At 52.8% G+C, this 27,837-nt stretch overlaps 9 protein-coding genes across 9 annotated transcripts; 5 read left to right on the top strand and 4 right to left on the bottom strand.

Annotated features, from left to right (window-relative positions):
- Window positions 1–113: 113 nt before the first annotated feature.
- Window positions 114–4,462, bottom strand: DSM5745_09790 (uncharacterized protein; the record flags this gene model as incomplete). Its single annotated transcript, XM_026751806.1, has 7 exons — window positions 114–1,018; window positions 1,072–2,926; window positions 2,983–3,130; window positions 3,192–3,529; window positions 3,576–3,785; window positions 3,845–4,270; window positions 4,361–4,462. 7 exons carry the CDS (start codon window positions 4,460–4,462, stop codon window positions 114–116), a joined length of 3,984 nt encoding a protein of 1,327 aa, XP_026599538.1.
- Window positions 4,463–5,872: 1,410 nt separating this feature from the next.
- Window positions 5,873–9,998, top strand: DSM5745_09789 (uncharacterized protein; the record flags this gene model as incomplete). Its single annotated transcript, XM_026751805.1, has 5 exons — window positions 5,873–6,137; window positions 6,193–8,933; window positions 8,992–9,136; window positions 9,210–9,490; window positions 9,561–9,998. The coding sequence occupies 5 exons, from the start codon at window positions 5,873–5,875 to the stop codon at window positions 9,996–9,998; spliced, it is 3,870 nt and encodes a 1,289-aa protein (XP_026599537.1).
- A 470-nt stretch (window positions 9,999–10,468) lies between these two features.
- DSM5745_09788 (uncharacterized protein) lies at window positions 10,469–11,125 on the top strand (the record flags this gene model as incomplete). Its single annotated transcript, XM_026751804.1, has 1 exon — window positions 10,469–11,125. The coding sequence occupies one exon, from the start codon at window positions 10,469–10,471 to the stop codon at window positions 11,123–11,125; it is 657 nt and encodes a 218-aa protein (XP_026599536.1).
- A 118-nt stretch (window positions 11,126–11,243) lies between these two features.
- Window positions 11,244–12,138, bottom strand: DSM5745_09787 (TIM-barrel enzyme family protein; the record flags this gene model as incomplete). The annotated part of the gene is made up of 2 exons (XM_026751803.1): window positions 11,244–11,995; window positions 12,051–12,138. 2 exons carry the CDS (start codon window positions 12,136–12,138, stop codon window positions 11,244–11,246), a joined length of 840 nt encoding a protein of 279 aa, XP_026599535.1.
- Window positions 12,139–12,376: 238 nt separating this feature from the next.
- On the top strand, window positions 12,377–13,669 carry DSM5745_09786 (Tm-1-like ATP-binding domain-containing protein; the record flags this gene model as incomplete). The annotated part of the gene is made up of 1 exon (XM_026751802.1): window positions 12,377–13,669. The coding sequence occupies one exon, from the start codon at window positions 12,377–12,379 to the stop codon at window positions 13,667–13,669; it is 1,293 nt and encodes a 430-aa protein (XP_026599534.1).
- Window positions 13,670–14,643: 974 nt separating this feature from the next.
- On the bottom strand, window positions 14,644–15,039 carry DSM5745_09785 (uncharacterized protein; the record flags this gene model as incomplete). Its single annotated transcript, XM_026751801.1, has 2 exons — window positions 14,644–14,698; window positions 14,756–15,039. The coding sequence occupies 2 exons, from the start codon at window positions 15,037–15,039 to the stop codon at window positions 14,644–14,646; spliced, it is 339 nt and encodes a 112-aa protein (XP_026599533.1).
- Window positions 15,040–15,529: 490 nt separating this feature from the next.
- On the bottom strand, window positions 15,530–16,913 carry DSM5745_09784 (uncharacterized protein; the record flags this gene model as incomplete). Its single annotated transcript, XM_026751800.1, has 2 exons — window positions 15,530–16,155; window positions 16,202–16,913. The coding sequence occupies 2 exons, from the start codon at window positions 16,911–16,913 to the stop codon at window positions 15,530–15,532; spliced, it is 1,338 nt and encodes a 445-aa protein (XP_026599532.1).
- Window positions 16,914–17,477: 564 nt separating this feature from the next.
- DSM5745_09783 (Zn(II)2Cys6 transcription factor) lies at window positions 17,478–19,974 on the top strand (the record flags this gene model as incomplete). Its single annotated transcript, XM_026751799.1, has 3 exons — window positions 17,478–17,597; window positions 17,653–18,587; window positions 18,633–19,974. The coding sequence occupies 3 exons, from the start codon at window positions 17,478–17,480 to the stop codon at window positions 19,972–19,974; spliced, it is 2,397 nt and encodes a 798-aa protein (XP_026599531.1).
- A 1,537-nt stretch (window positions 19,975–21,511) lies between these two features.
- DSM5745_09782 (uncharacterized protein) lies at window positions 21,512–22,582 on the top strand (the record flags this gene model as incomplete). Its single annotated transcript, XM_026751798.1, has 1 exon — window positions 21,512–22,582. The coding sequence occupies one exon, from the start codon at window positions 21,512–21,514 to the stop codon at window positions 22,580–22,582; it is 1,071 nt and encodes a 356-aa protein (XP_026599530.1).
- Between the last annotated feature and the right edge of the window lie 5,255 nt (window positions 22,583–27,837).

The following is a 27,837-nucleotide window of genomic DNA, read 5'->3' as shown; positions in this document are numbered from 1 at the left end:
GTGATATACCTTCTCCTCTACGTTGGTCAACCATTGCTCTGTTTCTGATGCTCTAGACATCAAATGCGCAGTATCACAAGCATACATGCGAAACATAATCAAACAAACACCAGCTATCCATTCAAAACACCCTCCTCGAAATTCTCCTCAAGGGGCTCATCCCATGTATATGTTGGACCCGTGCAATAAGTCTTCCCGACCTGCAAACTTGCAGTGCAATCATCTTTATTCAGAGACGGATTGACTTGAACAAACAGATCGTGGGTGATCATATTCTGGAGACATATGGTAACACAGCTCTCAGCGTCAGCGGCCTCATGCCACCGTCCGCAATTGGTCGTAGTCCCCTCTGCCAGAGTTGCATTCTCCGGCGGCGCCACGATACCGTATACATGGCCGTCGGAAGTTACTGGGGTCGTGCCGGTGCCAGGTTTGTTCGTCGTGTGTTCGCCCCCTTGAGGCGACAAGCAGATGTTCGTCCCATAGATCTTACTTGCGATTTGGATGTTCTCGCAGTCCAGCGAGACCCAGGGGTTGAACTTTCGCACGTCGTCGGCTTCGAGCTCGAAGGCAAATTCAATGCTTCTGCAGGTGTCCGAGGGTTGGAGCTCGTATGTCTTCTCGCACCCTAGTGGGAGACACAGTTCCAAGCTTGCAGAAATGAAAGAACACCAGTGAATGACATCCTGATTCCCCATGTAGAGAGCAGCGGAGGAAATACTGTTTGCCTTGGCGATAGATGTGCATGTGTCCCCGTTGACAGTTGTGTAAGTTTTGCCAGAAAAACAATCGAAATTTTCAGTCTGTGGCGTGCCCAGAGGGATTTCTTTGATATCGGTGGGCCCAGACAGTCCGCACCTCTTGTTGATCGTCTCCAGTACTGCCTTATAGTAATCATCATATGCTGAGTACGGGGTGCGCTGCATCATTCGATAACGCTCAACATAGCAGTACGAGCAGATTTCGGTTTCCGGCATTTGACTGGCGGAATCGACGATGGTGAACTTGTCGATGATGGCTGCGGGCATTAGCATCTATGTTTTGCAGGAGGGCACATTTGACAGTATGTACCGTTGCAGTATTCTCTGGTCTCCTCGTCCTTGAGGCACGTTTCATTGTACCCAGCCCACATCCGCGCACCATACATTACAGGAGGCGCTCCATTGGTCATATTGTGGCCGGCACAATTCCTCTCCACGGAGTTATACCACTGCTGGATACTTTTCCCGCAGCTCGCTTCGCACACGGAATCGGCCAATGTATCGTTATCAAGGGAGCCATGGTAGCCGAGTCGGGTCATGGACGAGACATATGGATCGCATTTGAATCGTTCTGTGAGAGATGTCTTACAAGCGGGTGGGAGATCAAGATTCTCCAAACTGGAGGTACTGTAGATGCTGAAACCAACGAATTCGCGCTCCCCAACTGTCTTCTCGGCGCCTCCTAGCCAGGCTAGAATGGACGACAGGAAGCCATTGACATTGTCCTTGGCATAAGTTGGGACACCTTGGAAGGGTGATACCATTTCGACGATCGCCTTCGTACACAGATTGTGAATCCAGACATTGAAGCTTTGCTCGATCTCTAATCCTCTCTGCTGGCAGTCTTCAGTCTCAAGGCAGGCTTGTGAGTAGTCCGAGAAAAAGCTGTAAAGTCCGCTTCCCAGAATCCAAACAGATGACGAGTCAACGATGCGCACTGCCCACGACACAGCGCATTTGAGCCCATTGGATTTGCAGTCGTCGAACAGGGGGTCGTTCGGGAATGCTCCCGGTGTAAAGGGGTTTGGAGCGAGGGGCACAGGCTGGTAGTACGGGGATTCGGTCTGGATCATGGCCATGAGGATATTCTCGGCCTGGGAAAGTTGGTACTGGTAGAGGACGCTATGCTCTGAGGACGTCCCATACAGCCATGCCTGCTTACTCTCGATCAAAATGCCACGAGCGGAGTAGATATCAATTTGGTCCTGGGTGACGACATCCAAGTCATGATCCGCGACCCAGACCCAGATGTTCTCGAGATAAGGCGTTGAAGTCGGCGTGAGGTGCAGCAAAAGAGAAGCTGCGATACATTTTGGATTCACACGGCCTGTTTCTTTAGGACACTGCTGCTTCTGAAGGTTCGACCCGACAGCACCCCCAACGCGAATATGAGAATCCCACATGGCGGCGGACCCTTTGACGGACTGCTCGACGTTCCACTCAACCAGGACAGCGCCGGCGGTTGGGCCGGAAACGGTAAACAACATATCCTGGATTTCAATAATGCCGATGTCACCTGGATCGCCTATTTTGACTGCCACATGTGGACTATCAATATCTTCGAACTTCGACCCGGTGGCCATGATCTGAGGCCACGCTTGGCCCAGGATACGTGAGCCCACCGGAACATTGAGGGTATCTTTGATAACGTAGACACCGTAGGGGAAGTACACCACGGACGACAGATTCGCCGCGTATGACAAGACCCAGTTAAGCATTACTGTGTCGTCTGAGCTCCCATCCCCCTTGACACCGAACAACTTCACATTGACAATGTCATTGGTGGACAAGTCCTCGTACTGGGGCCGCCGCCGAGTAAACCAGTTTGGCTTCACATAGGCCTGGGTCCCAGTCATCATCTCAGTCCTATTCATGACGGGGATATCTGCCCCTGAAACAAACGATCCCACACCACTAGCGTCAGTGACGGAGCCGAAACCCCAGGAGTCTTTGAGAACTTCATTCCCTCCAGCAAGCAGGACCTGGTTTTTCACACTATCCACCACAGCTGTTTCCACATTGAAGAAACCAACATTGTGGAGTAGCAGCGAGGTGGAGTTCTCAGCATGCAACGAAGTGATGATCCCGTTTGGAGTATTAGCAATGATCGCATCTGCCAGGATGAGCGAACCAACACCCTGTCCAGTACTCATTGACCCACCGGCCTAGTGTTGTCAGCCTCCTGATCCAAAGTCTAGGGAATAAAATAGAAAAGACATACCCCGCCGATAATAGTCAATCCGTTTGTGCATGATTCAATGACATAGTCTTGCATTGTCCATGCCCAGTCCCAGTGAACTTGCACGGCGGTGTTGCAATTGACAAATACAAGCTGACTGGTGGTAAACTGTTGGTTTCCAAAGTACGCTCTGCAGACGACGGTTAGTATCTTGAAGGGAAGATTAAAAAGGGTGTCAAAGGCGGACGCACCCGAAATTCCCGCCCACGAAGGTGAGGTCGGCCAGGAAGCCGCCAGATCCGTTCTCCATATATATACCCTGCTGTGTGTTACCCGGAACATCCGAATTGTAAAGCATATAGAATTCGATGTTCTCCAGAGAGGTTCCCTGCGCAACCTGCCAGTGAATCGCACAGATGTAGGCGAATGGATCTGTAGGGCGGATATCGATCTTGAGGTTCTTGATGCTGCGGAGGAAATTGTTCTGATTCAGGTACCATTGCGCGTTGTCGCCGACATATGGGTCCGAGGTAATGACACCCAGGCCAACGAAACTGGACGCAGCGAGGATGGTTGGGACATTTAACGGCTGTCACCCGTTAGGTACGGGCCGGATAGATACGCGGGAAACTCACATCTCCTATAAACTGGGTGTTGTAGTACTGGATAATGGAAGAGCTGACAAGATACGTGCCCCCTGGAAACCAGACGACGGCAGGATATCTTGTGCTCGAACCGCAGTTGGCACCGCATCGTCCTCCGTCGGAGATAGCTCGGTTGATAGCCTCGGTGTCGTCTGTGACCCCGTCGCCTTTAGCTCCGTAGTCTCGCACATTCCTCCAAACCTTCAAAGTCCCATTAACGCTCGACACTGGCGTAGTGGGTTGACGGGGACTGGGCATACCTTGTAGCCATCAGGGGCGAACGGGCTGTTTCCATTCTTTTCCATGTGCGGCATCCAATACTGCGAAGGCGCTCGCTTCTGCAGCTTTGTATTGTTCTGAATTACAACCGGCGCATTGTCACTTTCGGCATATGACTGGAAATCGTAAAGTCCGTTGGAATGAACCAAAGCTTGTGCTGGGGTATTCGTTGTTTGGTTTCCCTTTGCGTATTTGTGTCGGGCTATGGCTGCTACATCGCTGTGGTTCCCGCTCGGGGTGTTGTCCGTGGATTCGGCAACAATCTTTGCTGCTTTGGCCAGCTCGGACGGGATGGAGTAGGCTTTGTTTCCGCGGGTTGTAGTTGGCGTGTCGTCTCGTCTCCGTAGCCGTGCGTTGTCCGCCGCTTGGGCAGTATAATCTAGAGGGGCGGCAGATGATGCTTGGGCCTAGGAGAACAAGGCGTTCAGTGAAAGCCCCAAAGTCATGGCGTATACCACAGGGAACGGGGAGCACCGTAAGGAATGTGAAATCTGTACCTTCGCCTCTTCAGGGTCTTGGACTATGTAGTTATTGAAGTTGGGATTCTCCACCCGCTCTTTGTTGACCTGCGCAAGGACTGCCAGCGCGTTATTGACCATGCTTGCGGGGTCATCAGAGCCCGTCGTGCCATTTCCAGATGGCTGGGTTTGGTTCCTGCGGTGGACATGATGATGGCGATGGTGCAAGTGGCTGTGATCGGCCCGTGTGGTGGATGTCAACAAAAAATGGAGAAACAAGAGGTAGATCGAGAGAGTCCGGGGCCCCAAGAGGTGAACTTGAATCAACCTCATCGTAGAGGTCGAAAGTGTCTTAGACAATCCCTCAATGGACTAAAGGAGGAGACCTTCGAAGTCCGGATATCTTTTAAGTATGGAGGCGAGACATGGTCTGCCGTGTGAACTTAGCCCTGAACCCAACATTCGCTTACTGTTTGGTGGCGCCAGTAATCGCCGCAAGACACCAGGGTGCTGCACCTCGAGTCAGCGAGCTGTTGATTTTTGCAATTTAAAAAAGGGGTAATGTGATAACAGTGCATGATTCACATGATTGTGATTTACACACCACAGAGTCGCAGTTCTTACCCCCAATGGGTGTGATCCCGAGATACCCATGGCTTTAGACTCAGCGAGATTCAGGGGACGGGAAAGCCAAGGAGCGGACCGCTTTAGCCTCATGCCGGTCCTGCGGGGTTCCGATGAACTGCTAATCTCCTGTTCAATTCCAGAACGCTGTTTGGCTTGATTTGCGGTCACGGGCGCAATTCAGGAACACCCCGGGCTCTTGGCCAAGTTAGGGCTACGCCAAGGATACCGACAATTGGCTGGACTAGGCACGCGAAATAAGATCAGGCCCTGTGCGCCTGTGGCCCGGGACGAACTGAAAGATTGAGGCAAATGTCTGTGATCATCAGGGACGTGCCAATATACCCGGCGCTTAATTCCAGAACAATGGTTCGCTGGACAACTGGCGGTGCCTTACTGGATTGCCTACAACATAGGTATGTAGACTCCACTGAATATGTGAGCCGGGAAATTATATACGAGACTAGATTGCAATGTCTGTGAACAGCATGTTTGCTTCGTCCTTCTATCTTTAGTAGTCTCGGGGCAATTTGCAAGGTTGAGTCCTCTCTAGTGCCGGACGCCACCCATACACAGCTCGGCCCTACGATCGTGAGCGGAGTTGCAATTTAATGCCTGCGCTAGCTGCTGTTATCGGTGTGATAATGTGACACTAACATGCTTCGACCTGGGTTCTCAGGGGCACGATGGCGTCCTGACCAGTAGGCGGGTTTCTCTCCCCTATCTGTTGCATTAGAATGTGTCGGCCACAGCTGGGAACGTAAAATTAGATCACCCAGTGGAGAGACAAAGGCAGATCCATACAGCTATCCAGAAGCGTCGGGAATGTCCGAAAGAACTTAAGTAGAGCATAATCTACCAAGCAGACCAGCAAGCAAGCAGCGCTTTCTACGTTGAGGTACCGTGCGGCAGAGACAACTCGAAATCATGCATCCCCTGGGATCCTCAGCAATTTCCTTTTTCGCGTTTGTTGTTCTTTCTATCCTCTTCTTAGTTCGTGCTCAGGATTGCAGCACGCTTAGCCCGTGTGCAACTGGCTGTTGCAACAAATTCGGCTACTGCGGCGTAGGGGATGACTACTGTGGTTCCGACTGCGTTGCCAGCTGTGACTATCGGCCAGAGTGCGACGCCTCAAACCCTTGCGCCACCGGATGCTGCAACAAGTTTGGATACTGCGGCCTAGGGCCTAACTGTAGGTATTCCCATATATCCACCTAGAAAGGCTGAACGTTGACTTTCTGGCGTAGATTGCGCAGAGGACGTCTGCGTGGCCGGCTGTGAAAGGCGTGCTGAGTGCGACCCCGGCGGCTATGGCGAGTTTGCAGATAGTGCCAAGTGCCCGCTGAATGTCTGTTGCTCCAAGTTTGGATTTTGTGGTACTACGAAGGACTTTTGCGGGACCAAGAAAGTGCGCCGTCCTTCTTGCAACAAGAAAAACGGGCTGAGTCGCGTGGTCGGCTACTATGAGGGATGGAGCATGCAGCGCTTCTGCAACGACTTCTACCCGGAACAGATTCCAGTCGGGGTGTACACGCATTTGAACTATGCGTTCGCATCAATCGACCCGGAAACATTCGAAATTCTTGCTCCGAGCTCATATGAGAGCGATATGATGAGGCGGCTCACTGCGCTCAAGAGATCGGACCCCGACCTTAAGGTCTTTATTGCAGTGGGTGGCTGGACATTTAATGACCCCGGACCTACTGCCACTGTTTTCTCCGATATGGCACGATCCCCTAGAAATCGACAAGCATTCTTCAGGTCCTTGCTAAGTTTCATGTCAACATACGGCTTCGATGGTATTGACCTTGACTGGGAGTACCCAGTGGCAGATGATCGAAGCGGGCGCCCTGAGGACTATGAAAACTTCGTGGACTTGATTGCCAACTTGAAAACATTCTTGAAGAGCTCGGGGGGGCGTCATGGGCTTAGCATCACGCTTCCAGCATCATACTGGTACCTGCAACACTTTGACATCGCCAAGTTACAATACTGGGTCGACTTTTTTAACATCATGTCATACGACCTGCACGGAGCCTGGGATCGCAACAATAAATGGCTTGAGCCGGAGTTGAACTCTCACACGAATTTGACGGAGATCACTAACGCCCTTGATCTGCTATGGCGCAATGACATTGACCCGGAGAAGGTGGTCTTGGGTATTGCATTCTATGCCCGCGTATTCTCCGCCTCGAGCGCCAGCTGCATGGAGCCAGGCTGCAAATTCGAGTCCGGCGGAAATGCAGGACGCTGCAGCAACGAGGTTGGCATCCTGCTCAACTCCGAGATTGTGGAGATCATGGACGAACTCCAGGTAAAACCGACGTTTGACAAGGAAGCCGCGGTGAAGATCCTAAAGTTCGACAGCAACCAGTGGCTCACATACGATGATGCGGAGACCTTCAAGCTGAAGGCAGAGTTTGCAAGCAGCCAGTGCCTGGGCGGGGTCATGGTGTGGGCGGTTTCCCACGATCTTCCGTACGGGAATTACTCGCGCGCACTGGGCGAGGCTGCGAATCGCAAGGTCAAAGCGATAGCGTTGGGCGCTCAGTCCGGGGACGCCGAAACGCGCACGGTTTACCCGCAGTGCAAGTGGACGAATTGCTGGGAGAATTGTCCCGCAGGCTGGACGCTCGTGCAGCGCACAGATGACGATGCTGGCGACAACCAAGGCATGGTTGATCACACTGGATGCCAGAAGGGGACCGACCATTTCTTCTGCTGTCCACCCGATGCTGAGGTCCCCAAGTGCGGCTGGTATGGGCACCGCAACGGAAAGTGCAACGGGAAGGACAACTGCCCCTCGGGCATGCTGGAAGTTGGCTCCAATACCGAGCACTGCGAGAATAACAACTACCAAGCCGCCTGCTGCACCTACGACACCCCAAGCATGAAGCTCTATTCGCAGTGCAAGTGGGGTCAGTCCCCCGACTGTGATAAGGGCACTTGCTCCAACAGTCTCGTCGCGAACTCCAGCACTGGTACTGGTGGGGACTACTGCTCATACCGGAAGTACTGGGAAGATGCAGTAGGAAACTATGCTACCTACCAGGAGAGAAAGTATTGCTGTGACCAAGAGGACAACAGCAAGTGGGAGGATTGTGAGTGGTATGATAGCTACGGCCTTCTTCGCATCGCTGAAGGCACCGATCTGGAGAACTACTGTTGGAGTAATTGTCCAAGCGATACGGTGCGGGTGGCCATGGAGACCAGAAATGGTTGCGAAGCGGCAGACGGTGGCCGAGTGCGATGCTGCAAGCCTAAGCACCTTACCATCAAGAAGCGCTCTGCCGACGACTATACTGACGAGAATAAAGTCCTGGACGGGCAGGTGCAAGACTTTCTGGACGATCCCACCTGCGGGTTGGAGCAGCACCTGCGTCTAAAGCGTAGTTGGACGGACGACGTATACATTCCGGATGACGCTTCTCTAGGTAAGTTTACCTCTGTGATCCACTTTGCTGGGGGAGTCGGAGATTATCTCGCTCGGGGTGCTGACACGTACAATGCAGATATACATGGGAGGTCATCGTCGCCTCAACTTGCTCGCCGCGCGACCGCTGTGGCGGAGCATGCGATTGAGTATCTACTTCTCTATATACTTACCAGCCCACCAGGATTGACTGATTCGCAACGAATGCACATGTGGGAGTTCCGTGTTCAAGCCGACTACCGGCATCTGTCAGCTGCCAATATTCGCGACTATGCATACCGCACGATAGATACCCTGCGAGATGGGTACGATGCCTTTGTGACAATGATAGTGTGCAATCTGGACTACTACAACGCACTGCTGGGGAATGAGGATTTTGTGCTGGACTGCGAATGTGAAGCTGAAGGCTGCTGTCTCACGGGCACCGACCCGTGCGTGGAGGAGGAGGAGGGAGTCCCCGACTCTGAAGATGAGGATCTGGTTGGACGAGGAAAGAAACGGCCCATCAACCCGACCCTGGCCGATGGGAAGAAGTTTCCATTCTACGGGAGAACTGTAAGATCTCCCGAATGATCCGGTTCCCTCGCTGCGCTAACTAGCATTCATGTCACAGTATGAGGAGAGATATAAGGTTACGAAGAACCGCAAGCACCCGCTGCGCAGTAAAGCGTTTCACTTCGCCCTCAAAAGTATTTGCCATAGCGGGAGCATGGATGTTGTACCTATCAAGGCAGACAAGGAAGTTGAAGATTTTGATGGTAAGTTCTGAAGCATCCTATTTGATGGTTTACCAAAGTTCCTGGAGACCTAATCGCCACACAACCACAACAGTCGAGCATCAGCTGGAAATGAACACCATTGGCCAATACGTGAAACATGCAACCAATGGGAATCTCCCTTCCAAGAAGCCAGTGCCCACAGGGCTTGCAGTTCTACCGGTCAAGTATGTCCGAGACCACCTTACTGGCAAGGTTCTTGCCAATCCACCAATTATGAAGGGTGGGGAGAAGTCCAACATTCCTCTTGTTCGGATCATGAACGCTCTGGGAAGTAGGACAAATAATGGAGACTTCACCTTGCTCTTGAAGCAGGTGAATGGCGTGAAGTCGCGGGTATGAGTCCTTCTCTCCTGCCAAGTACCTTCGTATCGTCATTCAGCCGATTCTTACTAACTATGCGCAGCTTTGGATGGGCAAGGACCCTTGGGCGGCGGAAGATCTGGAGGATGAGGTGGAATCCACAGATCCTGACGTTGCCAATGAAGCAATATCAAAGATACGTGCTGTAGTTGGGGCGATCAGCTATATGAATCACATCAAGGTACAGCCGGTGATGGTCAGTCAAGCGCACGAGGTTGAGAAGGAGCTCGGTCTGTCGGATGCAGCGTGGCAGGCAAATGGTAACGGGCAAGGCTTGGGGGTGAGATGGTGGCGGCTAGTATACAAGGATCTACTTGAAACAAGATCGGCAAAAGCAACCTCTTTCGTTGAGAGGTGGACTGATGAGTTGATCAAGAGATGGGGAGTACGAACAGGCAGCGACGCGGAGCAGATTCTGGATGCCGCGCTGACCCTTCAAAAGGCCGAGACAAAGATTAGGATGAACGGGTTGAACTACTAACTAGGTAGTGGAGCTCTTTTGCGGGTCCAGGGAACCCTATGCTATCCAACCATACCTGCCTAGCTTTCCCATTTTCCACGACATCACATCCATATAATACACAACCGAAGGATTCCGAATAAGCTGTCCCCCTGGTTTAGCAGGGTGGATCCGTAAAGCTCAGTTGACAAACTGGAAAGATACTCTAGAAGCCGGCAGATTGATTATGAGTTTTGTCAGGTAGGTGATGAGTGGGAAGTCAGGGGGCTTGGACTTCACCAGAGTATTACCTCCGGCTGGCTAGGTAGGATCAGCTTCAACAGAGGGGCAGTCCTTGGCAGACTAGGTAGTACTTACTGTACCTATCTTACTAAGCTCCAGCTTGGGCCCCTTTCCACTTAAAATGGCTCTCCTCCCTTCCTCCCGACGTCGGCTACCTCACTTGACTTCAGTTTCTTTTCTTTCTTTCAACCACGAACCCACGCATCATCATGTCATTCCTGTATCCCGTCACAGAGCTCGCTTCCGCCATCCAGGAGACCAAAACACCCTGGGGCATTACCATCTACCGCACGACGTATACCCCGCTTTCTGATCTCCACTTCGACAGAATCGTCGAGCTCATCGGCGCTCTGTTAAAGGAGAATATACGCACTTGGAAGAACAGCGATGACGATGAACAAGGCACTGCATATACCATCCTTAAGGAGAACTACCAACCCATTGTCATGAACGACCGATCTACCTTTGACGGGATGACGTTCGAAGACGCCCGTGTACACCAGCAAAGTTATATTGAACTTCCTGAGGGAACAGCTGGAGAAACGACCGGGCGCCCCTGGACAAACGAGAACTTCTTTATTGTTGTTGACGAGGAGGTCGTGCAGACCTTGGCCGAACTTTGTGATCAGGTTACGCCTGCCCAGCTTCAGGAGGGGAGTCGGGACGACAAGACATTCTTCAATTACGCGAATAGGAGGAAGTGGTGGGTCAAGGTGGCGGAAACAGAGTTGTGGGAGGAAGACGATAAGGGGTGGATGAAATGTTCTATCTTTATGCTGTGGAATCTCTGGTCGGACATGAATGGCGAGGAGGGGATGTCGACCTGGGAGGCTATGGCTATGAGAAGTGGTGTCTACACTGGTTGATTCTAGCTATTCATATCAAACCCTCCTCTGTATATTTTGTTCCGTTATTCTCCATCAACGTAGCAGCGGCGTTGCCGTTCGCAGCCCAAACTGAGCATCATACACAGCACAGCTCCACCTACTTCTTCAACGCAATCTTCTTAAACTCGCTCGTCGTATCCTTAATCGCAACTTCAACCGGCAACCTCTCCATCGAGCTCGCGCCAAAGAACCCATGCAGCCCGCTAACCCGCTCAAGCACAAACTTTGCATCTTCCGGCGCCGCAATCGGGCCTCCATGACACAGCAGGATAACCTCAGGGTTAATCTTGACCGCCGCATCCCGAATCTTCTGAATCTCGTCCACACACTGCTCAAGCGTCTTGCCCGTCTTCGCCCCGATCGTGCCAGAGGTCGTCAAGCCCATATGCGCAACAAGCACATCCGCGCCAGCTTTCGCCATGGCCTCCGCCTCCTGCACGTTAAACACATACGGCGTCGTAAGCATATCAAGCTCATGCGCGGCATTAATCATCTCAACTTCCTTGCCGTACCCCATCCCCGTCTCCTCGAGATTCGCACGGAACTGCCCATCGATCAACCCGACCGTCGGGAAATTCTGCACGCCCGCGAATCCCAAGTCCTGCAGCTGTTTCAGAAACCGCGGGATGTCCTTGAATGGGTCTGTGCCGCAGACTCCGGCGATCACGGGCGTGTGGTTTACGACGGGGAGGACCTCAGAGGCCATTTCCACGACGACCTCGTTGGCGTTGCTGTAGGGCATTAGACCTGCGAGGCTGCCGTGCCCGGCCATGCGGAAGCGCCCGCTGTTGTAGATTATGATTAGGTCGCCGCCGCCGGATTCGACGGATTTGGCGGAGAGGCCGATGCCTGGGCTTGTTAGTTGGTGCTTGGTAGGGGGTAGGGGTGAGTGCGGGGTAGGTACCGGCCCCGGCGCCAACGATCGGCTTGCCGTCTTTGATCTGGGCGCGGAGGCGGGCGAGGATCTCGGGGCGGGAGGTTGGTGGTGACATTTTGCTTGGCTTGCTTTCAATTGATGCAGGATGCAGTGGGAGGAAGGAAGAAAGACTGTTGTCATGAGAAGAAATCTGAGGTTGGGCAATGAAGTCATCGTGCTTGAGCTTCCCCGCTTCACATGACCAGCTGCTTACCCACCTGCACCCCTCCAGTCTTAAGAGACGCCCTGATCCATTTCATCAATTAGACTATCCATCTAATGAAGCTTATTTTCTTGACAAGTAAACAATCAAAATGCACATCATCCTCCTCGGCACCCTCGACACAAAGCGTGACGAGGTGCTGTACCTCCGCTCCCAACTACACCAGAATGCTCAACGCTTCAACACGCCCCTCGAGATTACACTCATCGACGTTGGCATCAGAGCCACAGAAGACCCCGAAATCAACATATCCCACACAGATCTCCTAACAAAATACTCCCCCGATTCCGAAGATACCAAAAAAGACCTCTTCGCCCTCCCCCGCGGCGAAGCAATCAAGTACATCACAGCCTGCGCCACAAACTGCGTCTCGCATATTCTGAAGACAAATCAGGTCCACGGCATAATCGGCACAGGCGGTAGCGGGGGAACAAGTATAATATCTGCCGTCATGAGGACTGCGGCACCCATCGGTTTACCGAAATTGATCGTTTCCACCGTCGCCTCAGGGAATACAGGACCCGTTGTCGGCGAAACAGATATGACGCTCATGTACAGCGTCGTCGATATAGCAGGGAGCAATCAGCTCCTCCGCAATGTATTAGGCAATGCGGCGGGCGCCATGGCAGGCATGGCGAGCGCATATGAGGCCCGTCTGGAATCCCAAGCCCAAAGCAGAGAGACGCCAAGTAAAGAGGAAAAGATCCGAGTCGGGATAACGATGTTCGGCGTGACGACGCCCTGTGTCGACGCAATCAGGTCCCATCTGGAAAACAACTACGACGTCGAGGTCTACGTCTTCCATGCCACGGGACACGGCGGGAAAGCCATGGAGCGGCTGGTGGACGAGGGGCATCTCGACGCGATTCTTGATCTCACGACGACGGAGATCTGCGATTTTATTGCGGGTGGTGAGATGGCGTGTGATGAGGCGAGACTGGAGACGAGTTTGAAGAAGGGCATTCCGACGATTATATCGGTTGGGGCGACGGATATGGTGAATTTTGGACCGAAGGAGAGTGTGCCGGCGAAGTATAGAGAGCGGAAGCTATTTGTGCATAATCCTACTGTTACGCTTATGAGGACGAGTAAGGAGGAGTGCGAGGCTGTCGGACGGTTCATTGTGGGCAAGGTGGATCAGTTTGCGAAGAAGCCGGATCTCGTTGAGGTCTGGATTCCTCGTGGCGGGGTTAGTGCGATTTCGAGGCCGGGGGGTGCTTTTGAGGATGCTGATGCGGATGGGGCTCTTGCTGAGTCTGTTAGAACTGGGTTGCAGGGGAAGGTCAAGGTTGTTGAGGACCAGAGGGATGTTAATGATGGGGGCTTCGCGGTGGACGTTGCGGAAAGGCTTATGGCGTTGGCGAAGGAGGCTGGTCTCATCTAATCAAGTCAGTGGGTATCATGGCAATGACAGATTAAGCTGATTGAACATGGCAATGGAAGTAGTTGCGAAACATCATGGACGTAATCTAATACCTAGGAAGGCCGACAGGCAAGGTAGTCCAGCTGCACGGTGAAGTTTTACCTACCTCTCCTTCTTCAATTCTACCTTGATTCCTGGACCTGAAAGTTCCTGGTGGCGAAGAACGACTGGTGCCGCAGCAGGAGATGGTTGCTTTCGACGGAGAGGGGTACTCGGGGGACTGAGGATTTACTACGCGTGTTGGATTCCTATCGGTGCAAAGAGCTCAAGTCAAAATAGATAAAACAACCCGCTGAGAATTGCCGGCACTTTGCAAGCATAAATCCATAAAGCCAGATCCCGAGCACGTATGTCCATTTACTCCATTCACACCTAACCTGTCCCCTGAAAGGATTTGACTGACTATTTACAGTAATAATGGGTCGATCACGATGAGGATAGATGCCGTGGCAATATCACCAACCCTAACCATACCATTTCATGTCAGAAATGGAACGGATACGAGATAAAGCGATTGCCAGACTATGTCGTGCGGTTGGAGCATCGGTACTTTCAAGTAGAACATGCCGTGAACCTTGGTGAAACGCAAACGTGGTATAAGAAGCGCCTCCTATGGCTCGCGCTACTGATGAACCGGATGCAGGTTAAGGCCGATGAGGTTGTCTCTTCTGTGTCGGAGGCTGTGTGCTCTGTGATCCAGGAACATGGGGTAGAAGGTCTGGATGAACGAAGCATTATAGAGCACTTTCTTCAATCTCTAAAACACGTTGATCGAGAAGAGATAGAATCGATGGGGTTGGCTGGAGGCTGGATGTGCATAGGGTACACTAGTATGCTGAGCCTCGAAGGAATAACGCTGCAGATTCTGCCTGAATGGCTGAACTTATATCCATCTCATGCAGCAGACTCCTCCCATCAGGCCTGGCCACCATTCATCAGAAATCCTCCAACCGAATAACCCCATACGATGGCTCCTCATACGGATGCGCCCTGCCCATCAATCAGCAACCCTATCAACCCCATTCAACAAAACGGATATCAACTCACTTCTTCAGCGCCTCCACAGCCTTCTTCGTAGTCTCAACACCCACACAAAGCGTCTCTACCCTCAACTCCTCGATCTTCTCCAACTCGCCCACAGCTCCAATCGCCGGGTTCGCCGCATCGCCCGGTCGGAACTGCCCCGTGCCTGATGTGACCCAGCAGCATTCAGTGTAGTTGCCGGGACCGGGATATCGGCCTGCCCCCGCGGCGAAGATGGCCTTCTTGGTTGTCTCGAGGGCGGAGGGGGGGGCGTGGAAGATTATTTTGAATTTTTGGAGAGTGGACATTTTGTTTGGTTATGAGACTCTTTTTTTTGGATTGCGAGATGGGTTGATGGATGAGGGTGAAAGCGACTCTCCGGTTCAATGTTGGGTGGCTGGGGATGGGATGGGATGGTGGGGTTGATCATACCCCGCTTGGATCCAGAGCAGAACCTGCATTATTGATCAAGTCTTCTACCAAACAAGTACAAGTACCTCTTTGTATCTTGACCTCTTCGGGTCGAGTCATGAATCTATGCGTCGTGATACCTGAATAGAGCTACGGGAAATCGTCCTTGTACGGTATCTGAATTCTGACGACGGCGCGGGTAACAACAAGCTCAAACAGCTACGGGCATACCTCTGTTCATTATTGAATGAATTCGGTGCTCTGAATATTTATTTCCGGTGGAAACAGTTCTACTGGCCTGAGTCGCTTGTCTGACGGCTATCTATTCATGCATCTATCTATCTACAACAAACAAGCAAGTTATATACAGACAGCAGCATACATCCTCTACACCCTCCTCGCCCTCCAAAACTGCGCCTCGTACGCATTCCGACTAAGCCCCCTCCGATTCTGGCCATAGGGGACATACAAACTCTTAACCTTCCCATCTATCCCCTCTCCCTGCGTTATTCTTCCACAAACATCCCCATCTTTATCCTGGCCCAGCCTCAATCCCTCAAACTCAAACCCCAACGCCTCACTCAGCGCAACAATCTCATCAAGCGAGAGCTGCAGCCACGGACCCGTCCCATACAACAACGGGCCAAGGTTAATCCACGTCCCGCCGGGTTTCAGGAGGGCGTGGATAGTCTGCAGGTAGGACATGAGGTTCCGCGCTGTGTCGATGAAGAAGAATGTGACGAGGATATCGTAGCTTCCTGATTCTGAGGGCGGGAACACGCTTGTAAAGTCGCCTTCGACCATCACCACCCCACTGTCCCTGGTTGACTGGGAGTGTGGAATCGCGATGTCCGGGAAGGAGATCCCGCGCTGCATGTCTGCTGTGCTGGCGTGGTGCGACCACCAGTCAATATACGGGTAATAAGTGAGACTGTTCGGCTGCGTGATTTGGATGGCGTAGCGGTGGACCAGGTTCATGTAGGCGGACCATTCGTTAATCGTCACGTCGAAGCCTAACGTCCCATCAGCCAGAGCTCGAGAAAAGACGGGGTTACATACCTCCCAGCGCGTCAATCTCGTATCCCAACCGTCCAGCCCCGGCGCCGGGGACAAGGACCTTCAGCGGCTTCTGACGATCGAAACTCGCGAGGTTATCGAGGAGACATGCAAACGCGCCCTCCCGCTCAAAGAGTCCTTCGTCCGACCAATCGCGGACAAAGTGCTTCATTGCCTGGACGACGCTCGTGCGGTCGGGACTCTTCTTCTCCTTCTCCATCTCCGCAATGAAGGCATCGAGCTCGCTCTGCTCAATGCCGTAGAAGTCCATTCCAACGCGGACGATATCTTGTGCAAGGATATCATTGTGCTCGAATAGGTGCTCGACGGTGTTGAGTTTCTTTGTGTACGCAACCGTCTTTTCAATTAGCTTTTTCTGCTCCTTTGGGACGTGCTTGTATAGATCTCGCCAGCGCTTTACTTCGGCTAGATTGCGCTCTTTGTACCGGGTGAAGCCGTAGAGGGCCATGAGGAGGCGGTAGCGTGGGTGGGAGGTGTTCCATGTTCCGGCTGTGCGACTTAGGCGATCTTGGAGACGGGAGTATTCTTCTTGGGTGCCTATTTGAACAGCGAGAGATGGAGAGTGAGAGTCGACGATGGTGATGTTTGAGACAATGACCTGGGTGATGTCTTGCCAGGAGGGGTCGGAGTTGGGGATGTCGACTAGTTTCGACAATACGGGACAGACTAGCAAGAGCAGGCAAAGAAGATGCATTTTTCTACTCTGAAATTACTGTGCTGGGAGATCATGATTATATATATTGTGAGGCAGCAAGGTCCCCATGCCAAGACCACGGGGGCTTGGCGGCGTCCCGGGGGTTGAGTGGTGGAGCGTGGCAAGCTGTCATTCCACCATCAACCTCATTGCACAACGCCGAATGGTCTTAGATCTCAAAGCGGCGACCTGTCAGACTGTCAGCGCCAGTCCTGCGCCTTTCAATTCCAACCGCGACTCAATTCTCGGACCTTGCACGGTCATCGACGAGAAACACTTCCACTCCAATCGAACACCACCGGGGGAACAGGAATCCGGTCGAGGTGAAGCTTAATTGTGCCAAACCCAAGCTCGTGACGGCCAATGAGCTCGTCGAGGAAAACTTCGTCGGCCACCGCATCAAGAATGCAGGCCTTTTCGTTGGTCAGACCGAGTCGACGCCTGCCACTGACCTCATCACCCGCCCAAGGCCTCGACAAAGACTTTGTGTAACAACACCAGGATATAAGATGCTCACCTTGCGCTTTCCTGTCTTACTATCACGTTTTGCTCCCCAGGGACATGATGTCACTGCGTTTTGTTGCCCCAATTCATCCTCGCGAGCCCTCGACCACCAGTGCGCCGCTTCCGAAGCGGACGAAGCGCTCGGCCGCTTGTATGGCGTGTAAAGCACGGCGGACGAGGGTAAGTTGACCGTTCCTTTGAGGGGACTGGGAGGAAGCGTTCGCTAACGGGGCAGTGCGTCGGGAATCATCCCTGCGACAGGTGTATCGAAATCGGCAGCGAATGCGTCTTTGCGGGCCTTGATCGTCGACGAAAGTATGCCCAGCGACGAGCAGAGCAGGAACTAGACACCGTCCAGAAGCTGGTGGACGAAATCATCGAGTCATTCGACGGCCGCAACTTCGAGCAGCTGGGACGGATCCTGGAACGGGCGAAGGAACAGCGCTCGGGAAATGACGGCCACCGGCGAAGCGGACAGACCGACAGTGATGGCGTCGAAGCTGATGACACCAGGACGAATCGAGACGCTTCCAGCAGCTGCAGAAGGCCCAGCTCCCGATCCTCGTCCTCCTCCGTCGGATCGCTGGACGAGGTCGACACCCTGACCGAAGACCCGAATCGCACGCTGGAAAGTCGAGCGGCCGGATACATTGGGAAGGAGTCGGAGATTGCATGGATGCAGAAGCTGGACTTTGAGGCGAACAAGTTAGACGGCGGGCAGGAAGGAACGACCGAGGAGCCCGTGGCCGCCTTGAGCTACCACGTCGACAACCTCTCCATCACCGAGACTAGTCCTGTTGATGCGAGACTCTTGCCTCCGCGGCCGTGGGCGGCGCACCTGGTCAACATCTTCTTTGACTCGGTCGCTCCCTCGTTCCCGCTTCTTAACAAGGCGCTGTTCGTGTCGCAGTTTAATACGGCCTTCTCGGGTTCGTGCGAGCCGACACCGAAATGGCTGGCGGTGCTGAATCTGGTCTTTGCCATCAGTGCGAAATACTATCAGCTGGCGGAGCCCATCGCCGGTAGGGACGTCGACGACCGAATCTTCCTATCGCGAGCGCTGTCGCTCCGTACATCGAATCAACTCCTGCACGAACACGCAGACCTGCACCAAGTCCAGATCGACCTTCTCCTGGGCATCTACTATCTGGCTTCAGGCCAGGTCAACCGGTAGGTTGGGAACGTTGGAAATGTCCGACCCTTCTAACTTGCTAGATCGTGGCGGATGAACGGTAACGCTGCACGGGCGGCCGTCTGCCTAGGCCTGAATCTTCGCACCCTGAGCGAGCACATCGACCCCGTCTCGAAAGAAACCCGGACCCGCATCTGGTGGTCCATCTTCTCCCTCGAGCACTTGCTGTCCGGCATGACCGGGCGCGCTCCCTGTCTCGATCACCGCGCCATGTCCCTCTACCCTCCTGTCCCCTACGACGAGTCCTCGTTCGACGACCCCGAGCTACAAGACCTTCTCGGCATGGCCGACCGACGCGAGGAACGTCTGTACTGGACAGTCTATGCGACCGACGAGGAGCTCGCGTCACGAACGGCCTGGCTGGAGACCATCCAACCGAGCCCGTCGCTCTACTTCTTCCACCTCATCGACTTGTCCATCACAACCCATGCCGCCGTGATGGCCATATACAGTCTGCAGACTGCGAGAGAAGCCCAGGGCGGACGCGGGCAGAGCGAGATCCCATTCTACCAGTCCCGGCTGCAGTCGTGGCTCTCGAACCTACGCCCGCCGTTCGCATTCGCAGACCCTGAGAACAACGAGCTAAACATCTCCAGAGACTCTCGCGTCCAGGTCACGCTTGCGCTGTCCTTCTACAGTTCACAGATCATCCTCAGCCGGCCATGTCTGACTCGCCCGGGCATGAAGGAAGGAACGAACATCCGCTTCCCGCGCTCACGATTCGGGAACGACACGGCGCGGACCTGCGTCCATTCCGCCATCTCGCTTATAACGATTCTTCCCGACGAGCCGGACATGACCTGGATGCTGAAGACGACACCGTGGTGGACTATCCTGCACTTCGTCATGCAGGCAATCACCGTCCTGCTAATCCAGCTCTCGGTCGGACCAGTCTCCGACATCGACGAGGGCGCAAAGAGCGAAGCGACTTCCGAACAAGACAAGGAAGGAACAGACAAGAAAAGCACAGGCAAAGCACCAAACCACGCCCCGGAAGCCGTCCAAAACGCCTCACAGAAAGCCCTCCGCTGGCTCCAAGCCATGGGCCGCCAAGACCCCAGCTCCCGGCGCGCCTTCGAAATCAGCAGCGGATTCCTCCGCCGGATCGCGAAGGCCAAACATCTCGATCTGGAAGTCGACTTCGACGTGCAGGGCGGGCAGGGGCTGCGCGCCTACGCGCACATGTCGGACTTTGAGCACCAGCTGGCGGAGAAGAGGAGGAGCTCGCCGTTGTCGAGTTTGCAGGCTGGTGCTGGGGATGCGGTGAACTGGGGACCTGATCGGACGGTCTCGGAGGGGGACTTTGAGTGGCATCAGCAGCATCCGTTTGTGCTTGATCCGGCGTTGTTTTCGGTTGGTATGTAGTTTTCGTCAGATTGACTAGTCATTGTCGTTGTTTGTAAGGTAAGTTGAGAAAGGGGGATGGGTAGACAATCATGAGATATATCGGAGTAGCTCCAGATAGATTAGCTTGGTCGCGTACGTTTCAGCTACTCACAACTATAAAAATGGAAATGAAAAGAGATTCATCTAGTTGAATATCGAACGTGTTCTGTTGGAACGGAGGGTGCTGTTACCTATTTAGCCAAGACGAGAAGTAAAATCGATGGATATAATAGCCCTTCAGTTTGACCAAAGTAGCTTGGGCATGGGATGAAAGTCCGCCTGTCCAGGTAGCATCTTTGTGTAGCGCAACTTGCCCATGCGGCTACCAGAACAGGTCCGGTGCGGCTGACATCGGTTCCACGCGGGCTGAGGGTGTACGGAGTACAACTTCATCGTACCTGCGTACCTGTCTATACGTACCTACCAAGCATCTCCCGACTACTTTAAGAAACAGGGGCACGTGAACCGGACCTGGAACACGCTGAAACCCGCCCAGAGTGCCGCGCTGTGCGGGAGGAATTGATGTACCTGGGCTGGCATGATCCGTTTCCGACACGGGATAACGGCCGCCAAGAACAGGGGAAATGGATTGGATCAGGGGTGGGGTGGGCCTTGCCCTTGCCATTGCCCTTGAAACCGGACGGCTGATCTTGAGTCCTACACGAGCTGGTCTGATGGAGCATAGCGTATAGGGACTCCGTAGGGACTCCGTGAAGAGTAAACACCCTGCAGGGGAGTCACTGATTCCAGCGTCTTGGCTTAGGAGCTGGAGTAGGAGATGCGTAGGTGGCTGCACGGGGTGCATGCGAAACGCCGCCGGGAAAGCCAGGGGAGTCAGGGAACGGCTGAATTCTGCTGAAGATGGAGATGGTGCGCTCGGCAGTCGGGACTTCATGTGGATGTTCCGGCTCTGCTTACCTTCTTACTCGCGTCGGTCCTCTGGTCTCGACGTGAACCTCATAGATGGGGTTTTTCGTCGGGTGATGAGCGACCGGAGGTTGCGAGCTGCAGGGCTTGGATATCCCCGCCGTAAGCTGCATACCAGCTCCCAGAGTCACAATATCCCGACGGCGTGACTTCCGTCTGTCGATCTACAGGTGAAGGTGACGGCTGACACCGGATATCCCATTCCCACCTTGATAAGACATTCATCATATATGGACGGAGAAGACAGTGGACCGCGGCATATAGATTAAGGGCCCAAGCACATGGGGAATCCCTGCTCTCTGACGAAACAGGGGCCAGGGCACCCCGCCGGTCCGCCGGACTTGGCGTCTGACTTGGCTCGGCTAAACTGCGTCCAGGGCTGTCATTGGAGGTTTTATTTTGGCAGGACTGGGGATCGGCATGCAGGGTTTCAGTACGTCTTGGCGCTTTGGAGAGGAAGGCCAGGGCAGGGTGGGCAGACAAGGGTTTCAATTTGATGACCAGCGGACAGATGGGTATATAACCCGCCCAACGTCAGGTCAGAATTGGGGCAGACACCATCCACCAGCAAATCTTCATCATAGCCAAAATGGTTAGATCTACCTTCCTCTCGGCCTTCCTCGCCCTCAGCCTCGCAACCTTCTCCTCCGCCCAATGCGGCTCCGGCACCCCCGACGCCACAGTCTCCGGCTCCTCCGGTTCCTTCACGGCCTCCGTGGCAGGAAGCCAAGTCTACAGCGGCTCAGACCTCTACAGCGCAATCCAGACCGCGCTGGACGGAATCAGCTCCGGCCAGCGCCTATCAATCCTGGCCTCCGGCTCCCTCGGCACAAACGTAATCTCCATCCCGAGCGGGATAACCTTCGAAGGATGCGGGACGATCGACGTGCAAGCAAACAATGGCCGCGGGAACATCCGCTCGCTCAACACTCAAGACGTCTCAATCCCCTACCTCACACTGACGGGGAGCCCGTATTTCGGAATGCACTTCTACGGCGTGTCCCGGTTGTCCCTGGGGGAGATCAACATGGCTCTGAGCGGCGGGCTGGGGATCCGGTTTGAGCGCGACGAGGCGGCGAACTCCGAAGTGTCGATGGATAGCATCAACATCAGTGGGGCTGGGAGCCACGCCGTCGAAACGTGGAACATCGACGGGCTGACGATCAACAGCGTCGTCGCGCGCGACGTCGGCGAGTGCGGGCTCCTCCTGCAGTCCACGACGAACGCGCAGATCGGCACGGTCGACGGGACAAACGTCGCGACTGGGACGGGGTACGCGACGTTCCGGATGGCGAATGCGAATGGGCGGTTGAGCGATGGATCCTACGAGACGAATGTCTTCGTGGAGAATGTTGTTGCGCGGGGCGGGGGCCGGGGCGTCTTCTGTGTTTCGGAGAGTGGAGGCGTGCAGATTGGGAATGTGGACATTAGCGATACGGGGAATAATGCGATTCTCATTGAGAATTGCTATGGGGTGGAGATTTTGGGGGGCAGTGTGGATGGGGGTGGCGATGTGAGGATTTCCGCGAGGGATGAGTTTGCGAATACGCGTGATGTGAGCATCAGTCTCGAGGTGAATGGGGCGAATGTGGTGGAGAGGCCGTGTGGGGAGAATATCTCGTGGGATATCTCGGGGGATGCAAGTCTTGATGTCTGTTAGGGTTGTCTTTTCGATTATTTCCTACCGTTGCTATACCAGAGTATGTTAGGGTCTACTGCAACACATCCGAGCCTAAACATCGGAAGTCATCCCCACCAACCAGCCCAGCTACTCAATGATATCACTTCATTCCTCCGATCGATTTCAAAGCACAGCTGGAAGTTTCTGTTCCTGTCCTGCTTTGTAATCCCAGCTAACTATGACCGAGGCACCATCCTCGTCCGTAATATCAGCACGCAGCCGACAATCACTCCTCCCATAATCAACGGCACACGTCGCTTTTGATGCATCGGCGGGACGAAACAGCGTCTGTAGAACGACGTTTGGGACACGGGGAATCTGGGAATCTAATGCAGTTCGTAAGTAATACTAACCCTAGTCAAATCCGCCATTACCGTAGCAAATGTGCAGTACGAGTGACTGAGCTCCTCGCTCAGCTTCACCGGTCGACAGCGAAGATGCGCAAACATCAGCAATATGAATGGAATTTATCTAGAGGGGTTTCGTTCAGTTACCCCGGCGGAGTGTTTCTGGTTGTTGATCTTCAGTTGCGGTGTCGAGTTCCTATGATGGTTAGTTAGTTGAATAGTTTCCAATGAATGGTTGGTCTACGGAGACTGCAGATGAATAGTTTCCAATGGATGGGTGAGAGTGATGCAGTGGACGGAGGCAGCGAAGTTTTGTACGTAGGTCGGCCTATTCGAGAAAATTCCTTTGCTGATAAATAGTTCCGGAATCTCGAGATTTCCTGTCATCTCGTTACGGTCTCCTTGTCTGTCAACCATCTACCTATTACCTACCAGTTAGAACCTCAAGCTCTCTACGACTCTCCGAAAGATCAAGCAGTTACCACCGATATGAGAAGCTGGTCATCGTCGGATTCCTTACTAACTCTAGACTATCTAGCCTGACTATCGTGGGTTGTGAGAAGCTGGTCATCGTCGGATCCGCACATTATCTAGTTGATATTGCTACTCACCCTTTTCCTTCAGCTGTAATGTTAGTAGTTCCTCTGCGGCACTGCTCTATCTCACCCACCGAATGCACGATCTCCCCGGTACGACAGCCATATCACTATGGCTGAACCAACTACTAGATCCTTACCTTTTTGATGACTTCACCATCTGCGTCTCGACAATGATCGTGTTGCTGAATTGCAGACATGGGCAGAGCCTTTGTAATCTACGATGGAATCAAGCTCCGCGATGCTTGGAAATCAAGCTTATGAATCAGTTGCTGGTGTTCGAGTCGATTCGATTCCATCCATTTGTCATACATCCTTAGTATAGATATCCAAACCAGATCCCTCCTCTCCTTTTTTATCCAAAACACCTCCTTAATACACTAACCGTCCAGATCCCCCAAGTCATATCGCCCTTTTCCGAATCCTACAACACCACCATCACGTACGATCACCCCATCACCATCACCACATCTCAACAAGCAACAACACTACACCATTCCTCACCCGCTCATTACATCCAACTTTCCCAACACCATATGGAAGTTCATTATCACGTTCTTGTTGAAACAATAACACACGAGCAGAGTTTCCCAACTACATCATCAAAACCCACAAAGCGATGATTTTCTCAACTACATCGCCAACACGCAGAACGCGATGATCAGCAGCAAGCGGGACAACAACAGCAGCAACAACAGCAACAACGACAGCAACAACGACACCTATCAGGCGCCGCTACCACGTCGAGCTGAAGGGGTTAGTATCAGTAGAGTAGGAATCACTTACCTGGTTTGCTGGCACATTTCTCTTTTTCTCGCCCGCTTGGCTGGCGATCGGTCAGGGAGAGGGCGACTACGGAGTGGGATGATGGGTTGAGAAGGTAAGTTGATGGAATTTAAGAAGGCCAGGTTAGTAATTGAGTCACGGTGAGTCAGTGGAAAGGACCAGAAAATGGATTTGAAATCAAGACGGGCATTGGATTGGTAATGAATCTAGAAGATGCTCCCGGCCTTGCACTCCTGGACATAGGAATTGCGGTGCAAAAGCAAGTACCGTAAGCGTGACAGGTAGGCAGGTCAGCGGAGGCCCCGGTGATCTTCTCCCAGCCGACAACGACAACGACAACACCATCTTCGTCTTATGGCGGCTCTACGCTTTCAACTGAGACACGCTACTCTTGTCGTAGGTCTGACGTTTGTTGGTTTGTGGTCGCTGCTGATGGTTATGTTGGCCCTCGCTGTAATCGTGCATTTGCGGATCATCGTATGAGCTGTCATCGTAGTGTTGATCCTGGGGCTATATAGAGTCACTGGGAGGGATTGAACGGTAAGTATTTGCAGGGTCAAAGGCGTAGGTAAGTAGCTCGTTCTTTTCTTCCTCTGGTCTCGTCAGTGTGATCAGGATATCAACCTCATGTATGTTCGTCGCATCGTTCGAGGTATTGAGACATGGCGTCTCTGTTGTACTTACTAACTACTAACAATCACCACATAATAGCTCCGTAGAAGTCTCGAATTGGAAGATGAAGGTTTCCGTCGGCGTTGTCATGCCGCTATCAGTGCGATCAGGGATATCAATTTCATGTATGTTCGTCGCATCGTTCGAGGTATTGAGTCATGGCGTCTCTGTTTTTACTTACTAACTACTAACAATCACCGTAGATTAGCTGTACATTCTACTAACTCAAAGGTTTACGTACATGAAGCTAAATGCCGTGGCCGCTAACAACCATCATCATATTCCTCGCGGTTTTCATGGTGGTCTGTAGGCTTCAGTGGCGTGAAGAGATGTCGTAGTGGCAGTTATGGGGAACGAGAGGTATGGGTGATCCTAGGCTTTCCTTCGTTATTCCTTGTGGATTGTCGTCTTGGATCGTGGTGGTAAGGAGATGTTGAAGTTGAAGTTGGAGTTCCAGGATTGGAACGGTCGTCCTCCACTTGCAGAACCATTCTCTGTGGTGAGCAGCTACACTTTACTGATTCTGACAAATCAGTGACGTACGGCTCTTCTACATCTTTCCACTGACAAATCAACTACCGTAACTCGGGTATATCTACGAACGATCCCAGCCAGATCCTTCCGAATTCCATAACCTACGTAGATAGAGACATTACCCAGTTGCAGCATGGGATAAGACTAAAGAAGAAAAGCGATGTAAGATGAAAGAGAGACGAGTTCAACACATTTTACCAACGCATCATTACCTCTGCGACTCCAGCCACAGCTTCGAAATGACGACTGTAAACAACAACGACAGGCCATTCCGGTTTCTGGATCTTCCTCCAGCTCTACGGGTGTTGGTTGTGACCTTCTTCTTCACTGGAATGGGAATGGGAATGGGATGGGTGCCTTGAAGTCAAGTCCACTCATCTCGACAATACAATCCTAGCTAAAAAAAGGCCCCCGTGCCGCAGTACAGATAGCCGTGATATCCGCACTATTGAGACAAACCGCCCGGGTGGCTCCGGCTAAGTAACGTAACCTCCATTGATCTTGACGATATGATTACCATTCTCGTCTTCTCGATGCAGATACTCTTACTCGACCAAAGCCACCAAGACGGTACGTATTAAAATGCAGATATCACGGCTATCTGCACTACAATGGCGCGAGAGCCCTTTCCAAGCCAGCCAGCGGTGCTGGAGCTTTATCGTAGTCGTAGTTCTCGATGGCGGTGGTGGTGGTGATTGTTGAAGACGCAGCGTTGCGAACCGGTGTCGACTGGAAGCAGCTTACCTACCATATACCTTCGGTCCTGCAATTCCGGATCGTCTGTCAGATTCTGCTGCTTTGAAATCAATCGAAGGCCGGAAGTGCTGTCCGCCGTTTCTCGCTGTTTCCACTTACAAATCAACGCCGCCGTCAGCAGCCTTCTTAAGGACCGTTGGAACTCTGCAGGTTCTACGTTTGTTCACCCTCACCGTCCAACTACGCCAACCCCGAATGCGGCCGTGAATTATTATAACGAGGTTGTGTTCAACATGCTGTGGGCCTCTGGAAAGATACGAGGATGGATATTGCGCACGCCATGGCGCATCGGAGCTGTGGCGCCGGTGTGACTCTGCTGAATGTGGTTGCTAGTTTCAAAGCGGTGTTGTGTAATTGCTTGCGGTGGACGGAATACTAACCTGTGTATCTCTGTAGAAACGTAGGATCTTCTGGGAAAATGTACATTTGCAGCGTTACGAGTATCACTATCACTATCACTTTTACGTAGCCCTTGCGTCTGTCCTGTCTGGGATTCAGGGACATGGTCGGGGTAGCGAATGGGATCGCCAGCAACAGGAGTTAGATATCGTAGTCGTGGTTTTGGTGCGACGGAGGGGATGGCGATAAAAAAAAGGGGGGCTGCGGTGATGGAGAAGGGAGAAAAGAAGATTCCTTGTGACTTACCCAAGATCATGCTTAAGACAGGGGCATCAGGCCAAGCTGTGCCAGATGATTTGGTACTTTGCTAAATCGAAGCGATGTTAGTAGACAAAAGCAACGAGACTTACCTTGCTGCAAGTGGAAGCTAAACTACATAGGTCGAAGGGCAGAAGGAAGAGTCGACAGACCAGTCAAGCCCGTGGTGATGTCCCTTGCACGGCACATGGAGAAGAGAGAATCCCTTGCCACTCATCTGGATGCTCTCTCCGCCATGTACCGTGCAAGAGACCGCAACACGAGCTCAACAAGCCTGTCGGCTCTTCCTTGTGCCAGCCGTTGGTCTGCTGAGATGGATGTTAGTAGGGAAAGAAAGACAAGACTTACCTTGCTTCCAGGCGTGATGGAAGCTGAACTACGTATGGTCGATGATGGACTCTTTGGTTCGGAATTGGAAAATGATGAATACGACTGCAAGGAATCCACAGGGTCGAAGCCCCTTATGGAAGAGATTGATGTGCCAAAAATTTGTAGTGAATGTTGGAAGAAAGAAGGAAGAAGGAAGAAGGTCCAAGGCCGGAAGGCGACTATTTATGGACGAAGAATCAGACAGCGCTAACGGGCTGTCAGTCCGAGTGTTTGTAAGCCAGGTACGCTTCACTGGCTGGAGTATACTCCGCGCAGTTGGATGTTTCCAGCATGATTGCTAATGCTAATACTAGAACACCCTGGAAAGAGATTACAAAATGGGATTACAAACCTAGGCCACGAAGACGGATCTTCTGCCCGAAGAGAACAGGTAGTATTCAGGGAGCCCTTCAAGCAGGCACAGTTGAAACTACATCTTTAACATCGTCAAGTATGCAGTCCAACCTCGATGCAAGTGTAGATTGAGCACCCATTTCGACGGCAGCAATGAGGGCCA

This window comes from Aspergillus mulundensis (genome assembly GCF_003369625.1).
Source record: "Aspergillus mulundensis strain DSM 5745 chromosome Unknown scaffold_13, whole genome shotgun sequence".
Taxonomy (NCBI): domain Eukaryota; kingdom Fungi; phylum Ascomycota; class Eurotiomycetes; order Eurotiales; family Aspergillaceae; genus Aspergillus; species Aspergillus mulundensis.
The sequence above is the reverse complement of the archived record's forward strand: the minus strand, read 5'-3'. Positions and strand labels throughout refer to the sequence as shown.